Source organism: Homarus americanus, unplaced genomic scaffold (assembly GCF_018991925.1).
Source record: "Homarus americanus isolate GMGI-L3 unplaced genomic scaffold, GMGI_Hamer_2.0 scaffold17532, whole genome shotgun sequence".
NCBI classification, from domain to species: Eukaryota; Metazoa; Arthropoda; class Malacostraca; order Decapoda; family Nephropidae; genus Homarus; species Homarus americanus.
The window spans coordinates 12,501-32,324 of record NW_024755545.1 but is presented as its reverse complement, the minus strand read 5'-3'; the positions used below and the strand labels follow the sequence as shown (position 1 = coordinate 32,324).

The window sequence follows — 19,824 nt, the reverse complement described above, 5'->3', positions numbered from 1 at the left end:
AGTAGTGCTAATTGTGGTGATGGTGGTAGTTTGGTAGGACCAGGATACCCTATTCTAAATCCCTACAGTACCTCCATCCATCTTCTCCAGTCTCACCCTTCCCACCAGGCTTCCTTTCCTTTCCCACAGCCCCTCACAGATCCGGCCAACAGCTTCCACAAATAAATTGGACTATGTTTTTTTTAACACCAACAGTACTTTGAGTCTCGCTTAATTGACGATGTGGGTGATTGGTGAGGGTGGAGGTGGTGAGGGTGAGTGGTGAGGGTGAGGGTGAGTGGTGGGGGTGAGTGGTGAGTGGTGAGTGAGGTGGTGGTGAGTGGTGAGTGGTGAGGTGTGGTGAGGGAGTGGTGAGTGGTGTGAGTGGTGAGTGTTGTGAGAGTGGTGAGGGTTTTGCCGTGAGAGAGTCCCCGTGTTGAAGGGTTGTATCTGGGAGGAAGAAAGGAGGGTGGGAGTGAGGGAGGAAGGGACATGGGGGGATGGTGCCACAGAATCGTAATAAGTTAATATTGACATAGAAATAATTTATTACTATTCAGTACCTGTAGCCAGCAACCTTTGTACTCCTTCTGCTTCCCGCTACTGCTTCCTGCTTCCTTTATCTGTCCCTGCTTGCCGCCTGCTTCCTCCCTCCTTCCCCTGACACCTCTTTCCTTAAAAGCCGAAAATATTGTAGAGTGGATGGCTGTGGTCGCCAACCCTCAGATATGAATTAGTAGAAGAAGTGTGTGTGTGTGTGTGTGTGTGTGTGTGTGTGTGTGTGTGTGTGTGTGTGTGTGTGTCCTCATGTAAATTCTCTTTCAACAACTTTCCCTGAGATTGGAAACTTTTTTTATAATTATGTTGACTTTGTGGATGAGAGAGAGAGAGAGAGAGAGAGAGAGAGAGAGAGAGAGAGAGAGAGAGAGAGAGAATACATCACATATCTCTATCCTCTTTCCCCCACCCTCGCCCCTTGCCTCACCTGTCCCACACGTGCAAGACAGTTGTACACACCTGTGATCTATACGCGGAGTGATATACGCCTGATGGTCCTGTGTAGCTGATCCATGTCACTGATCCATTTTCATGATCCACGTCAACTGATCCGTGTTAGTAATACGCCAGCTGATCCGTGTGTCAGTGATCCGTGCCGTTGATCCACTCACATCGACAGCGAAACCAACACCGACTGTGGCTAAATCTGTCACAGGATAAATAATTTAATTTCATGCCAGAATGGGTCACTTAATAAAAAAAACTAAATTAATTTCACTTCACAATAATCATCACCATTATAATGTGGTAATGACTCATTATCACCACCACTGTCCTGCCCACCAACCAACACGTGTTTACAATAACAATCAAAATATGTTTCCCTTCGTAAGATATACGCAATTTACATGAAAATATACACTTACGCAAGACGTGTTTGTGCAGGTAGGTATGTACACAAACAATGCGTATATGTATTACACGTGCTTGCAGGTGTATTTGTACAGAAACTGTGTGTGTGTGTGTGTGTGTGTGTGTGTGTGTGTGTGTGTGTGTGTGTAGTACATATTACGCGAGTGACACAAACATACATACGCACATAGAGTGTAAACAGTCATTACGCCAGGGTGTATGAGTCACAGGACGAATTGTTTGTGTGTCTAATGAGTGAACGCTGCCTCGAAATTACCTGACGTTGATTTGAATGCCTGGCGTTTACCTGACGTTGATTTGAATGCCTGGCGTTTACCTGGTGTTGATTTAAAGTACCTGGCCTTTACCTGGCGTTGATTTAAAGTACCTGGCGTTTACCTGGCGTTGATTTAAAGTACCTGGCGCTTACCTGACTTTGATTTAAGGGGAGTTCTTCGTACACCCGTGAGAGAGAGTGAGGGGAGGGGAGGGGGGAGGGGGCTGTTTCAGACGTAATAATAACACCTGTCGATTTTCTGTGGGATTTTCTGTGGGATTTTCCGTCACCTGTCGATTTTCTGTGGGATTTTCCGTCACCTGTCGATTTTCTGTGGGATTTTCCTTCGCCTGTCGATTTTCTGTGGGATTTTTCTTCATCTGTCGATTTTCTGTGGGATTTTCTGTGGGATTTTCCTTCGCCTTTCGATTTTCTGTGGGATTTTCCTTCACCTGTCGATTTTCTGTGGGATTTTCTTCTTTATATAGGGATGGGGATTTAGCCAAAGAGGATTAATAATGATATATATTCAGTTGGGATTTAATCCATTCTGATGATGTTTGTAGTAATTTTCTATCGGTGTTAAAATCCGGTTAATCCTAATTAACTGTAATCTATGTGTGTTAAATCCGGTTAATCCTGGGTAACTGTAATCTGTGTGTTAAATCTGGTTCATTAGAGGAAACGGTAATCTATATGTGTAAAATCCGGTTAATCCTACGTAAATTTAATCCACAACATATGGTATTTCCAGATTAATTTTGGGAGTGTAGTAATCCAGTAATCCTATATAGATGTAATCCACTCCATCGGTATTGCACTTGTGATTTTTTGGGGTGTATTAATCCGGTAATCCTGTATCAATCTCACGTATGTATAGTTTAAATCACCCGCTCCTCTGCAGGGGATTATTTTCTTATATAAAAACATCATTATTTTTGTCGTGGAACAAAAATGTTTTGTATTGAATATTTTAGTGTGTGTGTGTGTGTGTGTGTGTGTGTGTGTGTGTGTGTATGTGTGTGTGTGTGTTTTAGTTGTTGGATTTAGTTTCTTTGTTGATTGTTTTCGGTAATGGGTGTGTGGTTGTGTTTGTTTTTGTCTACGTGTGTTTGTTTATATGTAGTTGTCTACGCGTGGCTCTCTGCCTTCCGGGTTGGTCGAGGGTAAACAAGACAACTCAAGCGAATAAAACTCATTTGGAAGCTCTTTGTGTGGATGACGTCTGTAACAACAACAACAGCAAAAGCGGCGAGACCAATAGTAGGTGTGTGTGTGTGTGTGTGTGTGTGTGTGTGTGTGTGTGTCAGGGAGGCATGGAAGGGGAGGAAACCCTTGGGAGGGGGAAAGAGAGAGAGAGAGGGGAGGAGGAGGTGTGAAGACCCTTGGGAGGAGGGGTGAGGGGGGTATTCTCACAGGGAGGGTCAGGAACACATTGTTTTGGGGTGAACTTCTCCCCGGTCACTCACCCCCTCCCACTCACTCAATTCACACCCACCCCCACTCACCCCCCACTCACCCTCCCATATATCCCCTCTCTTCTTGGGCTGTGTTAAACATGGGTACTGAAGACAAGTGTGGGAGGGAGGGTTACACTACTGGGAATAGGAAGGGGTGGGCATTGAGGAAGTGGGGGAGGGGGGGGTGCTGTTTCAGTCAGTGAGGGGAAGGGTTGGTTCAGTCAGTGAGGGGAAGGGGTACTTAAGGCCACTGGCAGTACCCACAGAGCCAACTTAAACACCCCATATTCAGGGAATGTTGAGGGGAACATATTTCACGCACTCTTAAGACGGCGCCAAGGGATTCCCCCCTCCCCTTTACTTCATATAAAAGAAAAGTAAAAAAATAAAGGGAATATTTTTTGTGAATATTTAAACACTTTTTTGTAAATGTTCAAAAGACGAAAATGGTGTTGGGGTTATTATTATTATTATTATTATTATTATTATTATTATTATTATCATTATTATTATTATTATTATTATTATTATTATTATTATTATTATTATTATTATTATTATTATCATTATTATTATTATTATTACTGGTCACTGAGGTAGATGAAAGCCACAGAAAAGCACCGCACTAGACAACACTGATGGCTGTGGTACTGACCTTGCCACGGCCACTTGGCACTTGATGGCACTGGTAGTTGGCACTCCCTCCTTCCCATGCAGTCTTCCTCCCTCCCATGCAGTCTTCCTTCCTCCTATGCACCCTCTCTCCCTTTCTTGTAATCCTTTCTTCCTCCCATGCGACCCTCCTTCTCTCCCTCCTTCTCCCTCTCTCCCTCTCTCCCTCTGTACTCACGGGACTCGACCTCCCTCACTTCTGTACAGTGGTGTAAGCTTTATTAGTCACGTGAGGAGAGATGCGTACATGGTGCCTACATGCCCTGGGTGTGGGGATATGCACATGATAACAGACATGTGTGTATCGAGAGATGTGTTCACGAGATGTGTGGAGGGATATGTATACATGAAGCCAGTCCTGGGTGTAGAGATCTATGTTCACACGATGCCATTCTATGTATACGGAGATGTGTACACTGGCAGTCATGTACACTTCCTGCAAGTCATGTGGGCACATTACCAGTTGTGTGTGTAATATCAGAAGCGTCTTTACACACACACACACACACACACACACACACACACACACACACACACACACACACACACACACACAGCGCACACACACACACACACACACACACACACACACACACACACACACACACACACACACACACACACACACACACACACACACACACACACACACACCACAGGCCTACTAGGCAGAGACTGAGCCCATAAGTGCAACACATAGTACACCAGAGAGAGAGAGAGAGAGAGAGTAATGCCACTACTCAAAATAGCATTGCGGACCTTACGTCATGTGTGGGAGGTGATTGTGTTACTGAGGCGGGCGGGCGGGTGGGCGGCGCTGGTCGGATGCTCGTGTAGTGTTTCAGGGTTGGTGTTGCCTCATCCTGGACCACGGGACTCACTCCTTACCTGATGTGTGTGTGTGTGTGATAATTATGTCTCACCATTCAGAAATTACAGGTATACAGGTTATAGGTACAGCAACAGGTATATAAATAAAAAGGTGCAGGTTACAGGTAAAGATACAGGTATACAGGTACAGCAACAGGTATGGCTACAGGTATACATGCACAGCTACAGGTATGGCTACAGGTATAGAAGTTATACATATAGGTACAAGTACAGGTAAATATTATAGGTACAGGTTATGGGTACAGGTTACAGGTGCAGGTTACAGGTACATCAGGTGAAATTTCATGACCTACCTGGTGTGCCATTTCATAATTGTCGTTAATGGTAAATATATTTTTTTAAATATAAAGAATTTTGGGGGGAGGAAAAATATTTTAAACTTTCTTTCACTATCGAGATAATTTTTTTTTATGAATTTTTATTAAGTAAAAATCGGTGTTGTGCCCTGTTGTCTTGCACTGTTGTCATTCACTGTTGTCATTCACTGTTGTCATTCACTGTTGCCATTCACTGTTGCCATTCACTGTTGTCATTCACTGTTGTCATTCACTGTTGTTATGCACTGCTGTCTTGCATTCTTGTCACTCACTGTTGTCATTCACTGTTGCCATTCACTGTTGTCATTCACTGTTGTCAATCACTGTTGTCATTCACTGTTGTCATGCACTGTTGTCATTCACTGTTGTCATTCACTGTTGTCACTCACTGTTGTCATGCACTCTTTTTTTCACTGTTGCCATGCACTCTTGCCATGCACTCTTGCCAATCACTGTTGTCTTGCACTGTTGTCATTCACTGTTGTCATTCACTGTTGTCATTCACTGTTGCCATTCACTGTTGCCATTCACTGTTGTCATTCACTGTTGTCATTCACTGTTGTTATGCACTGCTGTCTTGCATTCTTGTCACTCACTGTTGTCATTCACTGTTGCCATTCACTGTTGTCATTCACTGTTGTCAATCACTGTTGTCATTCACTGTTGTCATGCACTGTTGTCATTCACTGTTGTCATTCACTGTTGTCACTCACTGTTGTCATGCACTCTTTTTTTCACTGTTGCCATGCACTCTTGCCATGCACTCTTGCCAACACCAAACCCGTAACTTAACATGTTCCTAAGTTCCCGTATCGTGTAAACTGACCTCAAAAGTCTATTATTTAACTTGTATACCTGTAAACCCGGGATATACTCTTGGAGGGGTTTACACCATGGTATCCAGTTATTGCGTTTCTCATTAACAGACCCCAATGGTTTAGTTACCTTGGCAATGAACCGTTGGTGTGGGGTAAATAAAGAGATTGTATGTATGTATGTATGTATGTATGTTTGTATGTATGTATGTATGTATGTATATGTGTATGACTTTACCAATGGGAGTTTTATATGCAATAATAAAGTCAATATAAACATGAGAATTCTGCCTCCCCCCCTCCAAAAAAAAAATCGAAATTAAAATATTTATTTATTTTTGGCGAATTAGAAACTAGAGTGTAATGGTCGACCTTCAACCTCAAGGAGATGGAAAGCAAGAAGAAGGAGGAGGAGTAGAAGAAGGTTTTAAGAAGATGGTTTAGAGTTTTAGTTAATGTTTTAGTTTGAGGTGACGCGTAGTTCTCAGTCTTGTTCTGGGAGGGTGAGGTGAAGTGCTTGGTCACCCCAGCAGCAGTTCGTGATTCTTCTTCTTCTTCTTCTTCATCTCACCTGTCACATTCATTCCTCCTCCATTCTCCAGGTAGTAAACATGCTTGTCTGTTTTTCACTTATTTTCAGGAGGCAGACGGCCACACACACACACACACACACACACACACACACACACACACACACACACACAGAAGAATGTGTATCTCAGACGTTTCCAAGACATTGAACTGGACAAATAAATTGGGGTAGTTTGTAAGGTAGGAGGCTCTGGTGTTGTGTAAAGAGGGAAGGAAGAGGCAGGAGGGACGGAGGAGGAAGGAGGAGGAGGAGGAGGAGGAGGAGGAGGAGACGAGGGATGAGGAGGGAGGAAGAGGAGGGTGAAAGAAGGGAAGGAAAGGGGAGGAGGAGAAAGAAGAGGATGAGGAGGCGGAGAGAATGAAGAGGAGGAGGAGGAGGAGGAGGAGGAAGAGTAGGAAGAGAGCAGGAAGAGGAAGGAGGAGGAGGAAGGGGACAGAGGAGAAGGAGGAGGGAGAAGACGAGGATGAGGAGGAGGAGGAGGAGGAGGAAGGAGAGGGAGTAGAAGGAGGAGGAGGAGACAGAAGAGGAGGAGGAGGATGATAGAGTCTCACTTACAAAAGGCTCCAACACTCTATCTATCTTCTTGGCATCGTCCTCTTGTCCGTGTCTGATCGTATGTACGTATGTATGTATGTATGTATGTATGTATGTATGTATGTGTATAGGACCTAACAAGAAACATCTGGCGTCGGTGTGTGTGTGTGTGTGTGTGTGTGTGTGTGTGTGTGTGTGTGTGTGTGTGTGTGTGTGTCTTGCTTGCTTGCTTCAGCCTAGTAATGTCTCTCACTTCCCTCACTTCCCTCACTCTCTCCCCTTCAGTAGCGACGCCTCCACCCACTCCTCTTCCACCCACTCCTCCTCTTCCACCCACTCCTCCTCTTCCACCCACTCCTCCTCTTCCACCTACTCCTCCTCTTCCACCCACTCCTCCTCTTCCACCCACTCCTCCTCTTCCACCTACTTACATCCACTCTTACTTCTATTTACGGTCTTAATTCATTGTCGTCTTTTCTTTCTACCCCCCTCTCTCCTCTCCTTGCCTCCCTCTCCCTCTCCTCCCTCTCATCCTCCCCTTGCCCTCTCTTCTTCCTCCTTAGTGCTTATCACGTCTCCGCCCACTCACATCCTCCTCCTCCTCCTCCTCCTTCCTATTGTCGCTATTTTATTTTTCTTCTCTACAACTTCACTTCGTCTCTCTCTCTCTCTCTCTCTCTCTCTCTCTCTCTCTCTCTCTCTCTCTCTCTCTCTCTCTCTCTCTCTCTCTCTCTCTCTCTCGTGTCCTTTCAAGCCTGTGTCTGTGTGCGTGTTGAAACGTATAAACCGGTTGAATATACCTACATACACATACTGCACATACATACATACATACATACATACATACATACATACATACATACATACATACATACATACACCTTTCCGACATTACTTTGATAAATGTTTTAAAAAATTGGTCAAAAAACTTAACGTGAGTAATGACCTGACCCAGGGTGTTGTATGTGTGTTGTGTTGTGTTGTGTTATTAATATTATTATTATTATTATTATTATTATTATTATTATTATTATTATTATTATTATTATTATTATTATTATTATTACTATTATCATCATCATCATCATTATTATTATTATTATTATTATTATTAATTATTATTATTATTATTATTATTATTATTATTATTATTATTATTATTATTATTATTATTATTATTATTATTATTATTATTATTATTATTATTATTATTATTATTATTATCATTATTATTATTATTATTATTATTATTATTATTATTTTATTATTATTATTATTATTATTATTATTATTATTATTATTATATTGTCACCTGTTATCATCTTCGTAGTGTTCGTAAATTAACTCAACACTTACAATGAAAACGAATATAATAACGACTTGGTATAGCGAATATCAAGAACGACCTCGTAGTAAGTCCTCTACAACGATAGACTCAAATGCGTCTATTACAGTACTCCCCTTCTCCCCGTCCCTCCCCTACCCCCCTCCTCTCCACCGTTCCCCTACCCCCCCTTCTCCCCCTCCCCTCCCACTCATCCACATCTCCTTACCGCACTGTTCTTGTCAGATCACCGTGACTTTCAGACACTTCATAGACTTTAATAACTTCGAGGTTACTGCGGTTAGGTTATGTTGATATGAGTCCGGTGATGATAATGAGTCAGTCTCTCTCTCTCTCTCTCTCTCTCTCTCTCTCTCTCTCTCATGATTTTGTGACCCATGTTGATACTGACCTTTGGATCAAAAGTTCTATTTTTGGTTAGGTTAGGTTAGGTTAAGTGACTAGTTAGGGTTAGGTTAGGTTAGGCTCAGCTAGTTAGGGTAGGGTAGGTGGTAGATTACATTCTGTTAGGTCAGGTGTTAGGTAGGTTAGGTTAGGTTAGGTTAGCCCAGATTCCTCCTATCCTGACTTGACTGATAGTGGTGTTGGTGCCCTTGGAGGCCGTGTCTTGTCCTCAGAGCAACATAACACTGCCAAGGACTCATTCTTTCGTAATTACTCGTTAGGTCAGGAATTGTAAACAGTTGAGTCATTATGTAATAGTATCAGTATCAGGGTAATTTTAGTTCAGTTAGTTAATGTTAAATTGTTGAAGTTTTATGTCGTTGATGTTGTTTTGTTAATGTTTGTTAAGTTGTTGATGTTAAAATGAGTACTCTCTCTCTCTCTCTCTCTCTCTCTCTCTCTCTCTCTCTCTCTCTCTCTCTCTCTCTCTCTCTGTACTATATAATAATATGTTGCTGAAGGCTGTAGTGATGCCATGTATATACTGTATGTATGTATGTATGTATGTATGTATGTATGTACGTGCTACACCTGCCTCCAGTAACCAGGTGTGTCCTCTCTTTCCAGCAACAGCGAGGAGCCACCAGGGGCCTGTCTCTCCTCCTCCACCTCCATCTGTTCCTCCAACTCAGCCTCCACCTCCTCCACCGTTATTGCTGCTAATGGACACATCTCCTCCTCCAGGCGTCGAACACCAGGTAAGTCAACAATCCTTCTCAACCTGTTCTTGATTACAGGTGAGTCACTTGAGGTGCAGGTACTACTACTACTACTACTACCTTCACTATCTGCTGTACACAAACAACAACAACAACACCCATCATACCATCACCACCACTACTACTACTACCAATACCACTGCTACCACCACCACCACCACCACCACCACCACCACCAGCTCCGTGACTCACCTGGGCTGGCTGGACTAACACCTGTCCTGCTGGGCTTTGATGTTGTCGCCTCAGTGAATTAGTGTTTAGTTCGGTAGGTCCCCAATACTCCGGTGACGTAACACACCTCACGCCCCCCCGCCCCTCACGCCCTCTCATGAAATACTGTGTTGTAAGGGTTGTTTACATTGTCTTCGGGGGGGGGGGGGCGATAATAGATGGTGATATTGGATTATTTTGAGGTTAGACGCCATAGTTTATTTGACTTAATGATTAAACTTTACCTTAACGTTACCTGAGGGGGTTAGGTTTGGTTAGGTTAGGGCCTATTTTGACGGGTCTGTTGGGACTGGGGTCTAATTGGACTGGAGCCGCTTAGGTTAGAACTGGGGCCCGTTTGACCTTCAGTCTTACCCTGTGTGTCGTGCTTAAAATTCTGCCGCGTTTATTTTTAATGCTTCATTTTTTCCTGTTGACCTTGTGTGCATAATGGTTATTTCATCACACCTCTCTCTCTCTCTCTATCTCTCTCTCTCTCTCTCTCTCTCTCTCTCTTTCTCACGGAATCAACAAGAAGTGTAGGTTAGATTAGGTTAGGTTAACATACGGTTAATTAATAAGGTTAGGTTAAGATAGTTTAAGGTTTACTAGGATTGCTTAGGATAGGGTCAGGGGCGTCATTTCAGATTTTGCTAAGGGGGTCAAGACCATTACATGGGGAGAGTAGGGGTCAAAAGCCTGCTCCACCGTGGTGCCGCCGGGTGGTGCTGTAACAGACGGAACACGTCCCAACACGTTTTATATTCTCAATTTGCATCTGCCCGGTGTGGACCGTGTGGCTGCTGGCAGTATGACTTACTTTCTTGCTGCTATTCAGTTTATAAATGGTAATCAGTGGGAACGATGAAAATAGATGAATACTTATGATTTTGTTTAATTATGCATAGTAAAAATACCATTGAGATGTTCTCACCAAATCCAAATTCGTCTAAATGAAAAAGGAATATAATTACAATTTTCCTTGGAGAGCAAGACAACCCTTGGGAGGGGCAAGCCAGGTCTTGGGGGGGCCAGTGCCCTCCTCCCCCCCCCCCAGCACCCCCAAAAGACGCCCCTGGGTAGAGTAGGTTAATTTAACTTATATATGGATAAATTAGCATAGGGTAAGTCAAATATAGTCATATTAACACCGGCCATGTTAAAATAGAGATAAATTAACAAAGGATTCCTTAGATATAGATACTTTAACATAATATACGTTAAATATGTATAAATTAACACAACGTTAAAATTACTCCAAACGAATAACCAATTTAACACAATAAAAAAACCTTTCTGTCATGATTCATATAAATTATCAACAAATACATTAAACAATCAACTAACTCAACAAACACAGGCGTTAATTATTTTACCGTTAATACTCGGTGATTTCGTCCCCTCGTTAAGCTAAAGTTTCGTTGAACATCGAGACTGTGATGTTAAAAATGTTCTGACCTCGTTAATAAATGTTGGTAATGTTGTACTTTTATATTATAACCGTAAGTAAATGGTTGGAGATGACGCTGAAATGTTGTGAATTATTTTGGAAATGTTGAATCTGGGGAAAATGTTGAATCTGGGGAAAATGTTGAATCGGGGGGAAAATGTTGAATGTTTTATCATTTATAGTGACCAATAAATTAATCTAGGGAGTATTTAAATGTGACGATATATTTAGAAATGTTGACCATTATACATTTTAACATAATTCCACCAGTGTATAAATATGTATGACGTCATAAATACTTACAATGTTAGTGTAAAAAAAACCCAGAATTTATTAATAACTTCAAATAAATAATAGATGATAAATGCCTCAACAAAATATTTTCACTCTTAATACCCCAAAATGCCCCCCCAAAATGCCCCCCGAAAATGCCCCCCGAAAATGCCCCCCAAAATGCCACACTTGTATAGAAATGATGTGTGTCGGGGTGATAGAATGTCGTCACATTATTTTAGGCATATCGAAAATGTTACCCCCGATGAGTGGACTTTTCCAGTGAGTAATTTAATATATAGAACTAGATAGGTTAAATTATTGGTGTGTGTGTGTGTGTGTGGAAGAAGGAAGGAAGGACAAACAGACAAATGTACACACAGACAGCCACAGATCAATATATCCTCCCCCCTTCTCACTTTCTCCTGACCCCCCTTTTCCTTCTCCTTCTCCCTTCTTCTCTACTTCTTTAACTCTCTCACCTGCTCCTCCCCTCCATTCTCCCCCTCCCCTCCTTCGCTATTTACCTACCCCTCTCCCCACTCCCCCTTCCCAAGTACCCATCCCCCTGCTTAACTGAGGGACGTAAACAATAGGAAGTTTATAAATGAATGAAAACAAAAATAATCCGAATCAAGAGACAGACATGAACACAATATGGTAGAAGAGTAGACATACTGGGACAAAATAAAATGTCTAATTCAGTGATACAGACATAAAGGATTTTTTTGTGTGTGGGTAATGTCTTTATTTATTGAGACATTGGTCCACACGCAGACGTCAACATAATTCACAAAAAACGGGAGAACTGTGATCCCAGACTGAAGTAAAGTGCAATAATGCCTTCCTCCCCCCCTCCTCTGCCCTCCCAGCCGGCCCACTATACTCGTGTTGAAATGGTCTTAAATATACAACTAATGACAAAGTAGAACCGTCGTGTGGGAGAACTACGAGCGTCTGCTAATCCCTATAATTCTTGTCAGCACTCGTGATGGTGTTAAGTACGGACGGTAAATAAGAGACTCCCGCCTCCCGCCATGGTATCGTAACTAAGGTCTGATTTGTGTTCATCTTTTTACCTGGTTTTTCGTGTGTTTGTTGGCGCCTGTTGTGTACATTAGTTGTTTTAGCGTGTGTTGGGGAGGAGGATATTATCTTTGTTGTTTGTCTTGTTTGTTGTGTGTGGTAAAAGTTATAGTTTACGAATGATATAAATGTTTACATCGCTTACGGTCATATTCTAGTGGTCATCAGAGAAAACTGTCTTGGGTTGATGGGTAACTGAGGTAGAGTCTATGGTCGCCTTGTTTTGTCGCCTCTTTGTGCCGTGGTTGTATATGATCCCGTCTAAAGCGGCATCTACAAGTGTAAAGACATTACTGAAGGTATCTCATCTATGCCAAGAAGGACATTAAACTTAAGGTTGAGATAGTGAGTTGTATTGAAAACTGTCACTGGCCAACATTTTTTTTTAACGAAAGAATAATACGTTCAGGTCCCTCGCGATGTGTTACTGTTGTAAACAAGATGTTTCTTTGGCGTCGCTCGGTGTTAGGTGTAGACAGATGCTAGACAGGTGTGTTGAGGCAGTTGTAGGGTGACTTGTGTTTAAGAATATGTGTCAGGGAGAGTTACGGTGAGACAGGTGCCTTACAGGTGTGTTAAGGCAGGTTTGGTGATCTCCTGCCTCTGATGTCTGGTCTTGTAGTAAATTGTTAGTGAAGGAGACACGAATAATCCTTCACATCCTCGGAAGTAAACAACAAAAACAAAACAAAAAAGACAAGAAAATAACACACACACAAGACTTGGTTTACTAGTGAAGGTTTTGATAAAGAAAACCTCGTCTTGTGATCTGTTTAAAGGGGTGAAGTTGAAGAGAAACGATAAACACAACTTAATAGAAATGTTTAGTGTTTTTCATATTTTAGGAGGTCTGTGTCTTTTAGGTGTGTGATTATGCATTAATATTTTCTTTTAGCCAATCAAAATTTGTTTTCGGTATATATTGAACTGTGGTTGGTCGATGGTCTCTTTCTTTCATGGTATGGGAAGGAAACCCAACCCAACCCAACCCAACCTAACCCAACCTAACCTAACCCAACCCAACCCAATCTAACCTAACCTAACCAAACCTAACCTACCCTAACCTAGAGCGCAGGTGGAGGAATGCTTATACGCTCTCAGGAACACCGCTTAGGCATAATGGAGGCAGGGGGAGAACGTCATAACAGGGTACTTCTGGTGCCTTTTGAACGGCGCCGGAGAACGTGGCATAATAAGCACATACACACACACACACACACACACACCTCTATTTTCAGATACGTACATACATACTGTACATTAACATGAACATACACGTATATATATGCGGATATAATATATACTCTTACACACACACACACACACACACACACACACACACACACACACACACACACACACACACACATGATAACAGAGTCTACATCCACTGGATTACACACACGCTTACAAAATCCCTTTAATACTGTAATCCTGTAATTGAATCCCTAATCCAAGTGTTTGCCAACCTCTCACTTTGTTATAGAGTGTAATTAATGTATCGGGTGATTAAGGAGAGGAAACGATGGTTATGTGTGTGTGTGTGTGTGTGTGTGTGTGTGTGTGTGGCCGTTATTGACTCTTGGTGTAGGAAAAAAAACTCGTGATTTTGTGGTTGATTGGAGTACTCTCTCTCTCTCTCTCTCTCTCTCTCTCCTTGAAGTAACACGTATTAGATCTTCCAGGTACAGTACAAGTCCTCCTGGTAGTTAACGTGTTATCTATAGGTCACTAGTCAAGTCTTGCGGCTGACCTGTGAACCGCAATACACAACTGGCGGCTGACCTGTGAACTACAACCCCATCTGGCGGGAGATTTGTTTATGTAGTACTGACACCATCTGGCGGTGGACCTGTGAACTAGGAGTCGAATAGAGAATGTAAACAGAGTGTTGATGGGGGCCGCCTTCACCCCATCAACGCCCACACTTGCTTCAGTTAACTTTCTGTTTTAACTGAGTCTACAGATCTATGCTTTACTGACTGACTAACTCATTGACTGACTGACTGACCCACTCTCTCACACACTGACTCCTGTTTTAACTGAGTCTACAGATCTATACTTCACTGACTGACTAACTCATTGACTGACTGACTGACCCACTCTCTCTCACACACTGACTCCTGTTTTAACTGAGTCTACAGATCTATACTTCACTGTTTAACTAACTCATTGACTGACTGACTCACTCACACACTGACTGAGAGAATACAATATACTGTATCCCTGTAATATGGACCTTCTTAAGCTTACATGAGACAAACCTAAGCTTGTCTGTGGTGACTGAGTGAATTACACAGGTACAGAAACGTTACACCAACACCAACGTTACAAAATACAAACAAAATCAACCAATACAGAATAATACAGGGTGATCCAAAAAGACAACTGCACCCACTAAAAAGATAATACAGGGTGGTCCAAAAAGAATTCCCAAATATCCAATAGTTGAATGTAATAGTTTTTTTTTGGGGGGGGGAGGGGGGTGACCCTTTATATATACAGGTTTGGCAGCTTGTTGAATTACCTAGCAGTTTGGGTCATTAAAACATTTATGTAGATGCACAGACACGCGCATACATAATTAATGACGCAGGACGAGCGGAGTGGTGGACGGGTGGTGGACGGAGTGGTAAACAGGTGGTGGTGTCATTCCTCGTGTTAAAAGGTAACTTTATACTTTTGTGTTAGGGAAAATTAGGCTTTGTAATTGTTAGATTAGTGAAGTTAGATTCGTGGGTTGGTTGATTAACTCAGGTAATGAGAAACGAATTATTTAGATGACTCGGTAAATTGGTTAGGTGATGAGGTGTGTGTAGGTGGAGTGTGTGTGGGGGTGGAGTGTGTGGGTGGAGTGTGTGGGGGGTGGAGTGTGTGTGGGGGTGAGGGTGTAGTGTGGAGGTGGAGTGTGTGGGGAGGTGGGGGTGTGGTGTGTGTGGAGGTGGGTGGGGATGGGGGGGTGTGGTGTGTGGAGGCGGAGGGGTTGGGTGTGGGGTTTGGTATTATGTGGGTGGAGTGTGGGGGTGAGGTGTGTGTGTGTGTGTGTGTGTGTGTGTGTGTGTGTGTGTGTGTGTGTGTGACTCCCTAATAAAAGACGAAGAAGGCCTCCTTCAGCGCTGGAAAGAGCACTACCATTCACTGCTCAACCGTAACACCCATTTGGATGTCCTGACTACCCATCAGGTCCTTCAGCATCCAGAGCTGACCCATCTTAGCTATCCTCCATCCCTGGATGAGGTAATTACTGCCATCAAACATATGAAAAATAACAAAGCCTCAGGGCCTCCTGTAATCCCAGCCGAGGTGTTCAAAGCAGGAGGACCTCTGCTTACCAGTCGTCCAAGCTCTTACAGATGCCCACCATCGTTAATATTTATAAGAACAAGGGAGACCGGTCAGACTGTGGCAACTACTGCAGGATCTTGCTTCTGTCCGTAGCTGGCAAGATTATCGCCCGAGTCCTCCTAAACAGACTTCTTCCTGAGGCGGAAAACTTCCTCCTAGAATCTCAATGTGGATTTAGACCATCACGTGGCACCACTGACATGATCTTTGCTGCCCGCCAGATACAGGAAAAGTGCAGAGAACAGCGTCGTGACCTGTACATGGCTTTCATCGACCTAACCAAGGCCTTCGACTCGGTCAACAGGGAAGCCCTCTGATAGACCCACAGCCATTTTGGTTGCCCACCAAAATTCAACGCCATTGTGAGGCAACTCCACGATGGCATGAACGACAATGGCACCCAGTCTGAGTTCTTCCTCATATAAACAGGGGTAAAACAAGGATGTGTACTGGCACTAACTCTCTTTTCCATTTTCTTGGCTGCCTTCCTTACTCATGCCAGTGCCAATTTAGCCGGCGGGGTGGACATCCAGTACCGGATGAAGGGTCTTTTCAACATAAGACGACTCCAGGCAGGAACAAAGTTGTCGGCAGCTTCCATTACTGAACTTTAGTATGCAGACGACCTCACCCTTGTCACTCACACTGAACGGACCTACAGGAGATCCTGAACACCTATGCAGATGCGTATGCACACTTCGGCCTTGAGGTGAATGTACGTAAGACTCGGATTCTCTTTCTGCCTGCCCCTGATTCAGTCACACATCCACTATCCATTCAGATTCACGGTACTACCCTCTCTAATGTTACACACTTTCAGTATCTCGGCTCCCACCTGTCCACCACCGCAGACATCGATGAAGAGATTCAACATCGGATCAAATGTGTATCTCAAGCCTTTGGCAGACTCCGTACCCGTGTCTTCAGCTGCAGGGAGCTGAAAATATCTACAAAGTTGCACTTATATCGAACAGTGGTCCTCCCCACCCTGCAATATGGCAGTGAGACATGGGTCACATATAGGAGGCACCTCAAGGTACTTGAAAACTTTCACCAACATAGTCTACGTTCCATCCTCCGAGTTAGCTGGGAAGACAAGAGAACAAATGCCAGTATTGTCGCTGACACCAACTGTAGGAGCAGCGAGGCTACCATTATCCATGAACAACTACGCTGGACTGGCCATGTTACCCGCATGGACGACAGTAGACTGCTAAAGCAGCTACTTTACAGTCACCTAACGAATAGTAAACGTAACGCCGCCGGGCAACTGAAGAGGTATAAGGATAGTCTAAGAAAAACCTGAAAAAGTGCCAAATCGACCCCCTCACCTGGGAGATGATCACTCCGCGCCGTAACGCTTGGAGGAGCACCAGACGAGAAGGTGTCAATACTTTCGAGTTAACCCAACTGTGTACCGAGGAAGACAAGCGCCAACGCTGGAAAGACGCTGCCGCTGCCCCTCCCGCACTAGATGCAGCCCTCCACATGTGCAACTCATGTGAACGACTCTGCCGGTCTCGTAGCGGCCTCTTTAGTCACCTTAAAACTCACCAATGAAGGTGACATCCCTAGTAACTCATATCATTGTATCATAGCTGGATGATCGTCATACTCGATTCCGAGTGACAGCAAAGTAGTAGTAGTGTGTGGGGGTGAAGTGTGTGTGTAGGTGGAGTGTGTGGGGGTGGGGTATGTGGAGGTGGAGTGTGTGGGGGTTGAGTTTGTAAGGGTGGAGTGTGTGGAGGTGGAATGTGTGGGGTGGAGTGTGTGTGGGTGGAGTGTATGGAGGTGTAGTGTGTGTGGGTGTAGTGTGTGTGTGGGTGGAGTGGAGTGTGTGTGGGGGTTTAGTGTGTGTGGGGGTGTATGTATGTATGTATGTAGTGATCATCAGCTATTTACAACACACTCGTTGATACAGTAGGAACAGTTACACTAAAACAATAACGTATGATGGTTCAGTTTATGACCGCCAGGGGGCCACTAAAGGTGTTTACTATAATACAGGTACTTTGACGTTATTTATCGTTATTTGCGTTATTTCATTATTTTTAGTTATTTTTTGTTATTAATTCCATACATCTATAATTTATCCCTATTACTTTATTCGGAATGATAACTTAAATAGAACGAGAGAGTAAAGTTGGAAATCGTTGTAAATCATACGGACCTTGGTGGACAAACAGTGGGATAGCATAGTTTACCCTCACCGTTTTCTATGAGGGGAAGCAGGTAGTTAGTTGAATGGAGAATTTAGTGAATTAGTTGTGTATATAGACAAGCATGAAAGAGAGAGAGAGAGAGAGAGAGAGAGAGAGAGAGAGAGAGAGAGAGAGAGAGAGAGAGAGAGAGAGAGAGAATTTTCACTGTTCTATATCTTATTTATTTATTTATTTATTTATTTATTTATTTATTTATCACTGCTAATAATTATAAGAATAAAATTAAAATACCACAAAGATAACTAATAAAAATAAAACATAAATAAAGTGAAAATAAAAGAGTAATTGAATAAAATTTTAAATAGGTTGTGTGAATTAATGTTAAAAATAATTGAAAGAATAATTGAAAGAAATATTAAGATAGAACGAAGGAAATATTAGATTACATTGGGTGAAGGAAAGAAGAGACGAAAGATGAGAAAGAGAAGGAGGTGGGAGAGGAACAGGATAAAGGAGGAGGAGGAGGAGAGAAGACACATCCCTGCCATGTGTCAGTTGTCAGCTGGTGTATGTGAATGATGACTGACAATCCAGCTGTTGTCAGGGGGGTGTGGGTGTCCCTGGGCGGGGTCTGGTAAGTATACTCTTGACATTCCCAGGTTGAGTGGAGGTTAGGTTAGGTTAGGTTAGGTTAGGTTAGGTTAGGTTAGGTTAGGTTAGGTTAGGTTAGGTTAGGATAGGATCGTTCACTTTAAATAAGAAAAGCAAAGATGAACAATATACCAAGTCCTTATTCGTGATATTTTTCTATCATATGCGGATATCCTTCCTCTCCTCCCTCCCCTTCCTTGTCCCTTCCCTCGCGTCTAACAAAGACACTGTTGAATACAATCTGGGTGTGTCAAAAAGAGCCATTAAAACTGTAATTAGGAAGGAATTTATTGATGAATTTGACGCAAGCAGACAAGTGCAAACAACTAGTCGATCCATTGTTTACCATGATGAGATGTATCAAGTGAAACACGTCTATGGAGCAAGTAACAAGATCACTAGATTACAACATGTTGTAGCTACTAGATTAAGGTTAGGATATAAGTGCCTCTGGCAGTATGTTCCTCAAGCAGATGTGAACAAGACTAAATGTAAAGTGTGTGGCCAGACATATGGCCACACACTCCAACACTACGTCCTCGACTGTGTGAAGATAGAACCTTTTAGGGACAGGTCCAAGCACACTGTGTGTGAAATGGCACAACACTCTATCTCTAATGGCAAGATAGCCGACAAATGGAGATTGAATCCACTTTTTTGCACTCAGTATCTATATCAGTTCCCATGTATAGAACTAAACACAATGTGCTTGAATACCTCTCACGCAAATGTGAATAACAAAGTGTGCGGCCAGACATACTGCCTCACCCTCCTGTACTCACGCAGTTGTGAATAAGTTACCCTTTATGTATAGAACTAAACAGAATTTATTTGAAATACTGTGCAACATTCAATGCCATAATATCCTGACCACTGGGGTTAGTTATACTGACCCTTCATGAACTCTACTCTGTAATCCTTTTGCACTACCGCTCACAGGATGAGTATGGGGTGCACAATAAACTAGCTGCTGTAAGTGGCAATATTAATAAATTATTACCAATTACCCCTTCCCCATTTCCCTCCACCTTTTCCTCCTCCTTTCCCTCTTTCCTTCCCACCCTTTCCCTCTTCCCTTCCCACCTTTTCCATCTTCCCTCCTATCCCTCCTCACCCCGCAAAAAAAGAAAAAGAAAAATCCCCAGTTATGTTTTCCACTCAGTAATTGGAAACGAGAGAACGGGCATTTATT

The 19,824-nt window shown here is 42.9% G+C and overlaps 1 protein-coding gene across 1 annotated transcript in view; it reads left to right on the top strand.

The window, feature by feature from the left end:
• The window catches only part of LOC121856571, a gene marked incomplete at its 3' end in the record, with an annotated part of 58,391 nt that extends 48,918 nt beyond the window's left edge, over positions 1 to 9,473 (top strand). Inside the window, exon 3 of the mRNA XM_042352188.1 lies at positions 9,304 to 9,473. Within this exon, the coding sequence (XP_042208122.1) occupies positions 9,304 to 9,473 (170 nt within the window). The remainder of the gene's footprint in view (positions 1 to 9,303) is intronic.
• Positions 9,474 to 19,824: the final 10,351 nt, after the last annotated feature.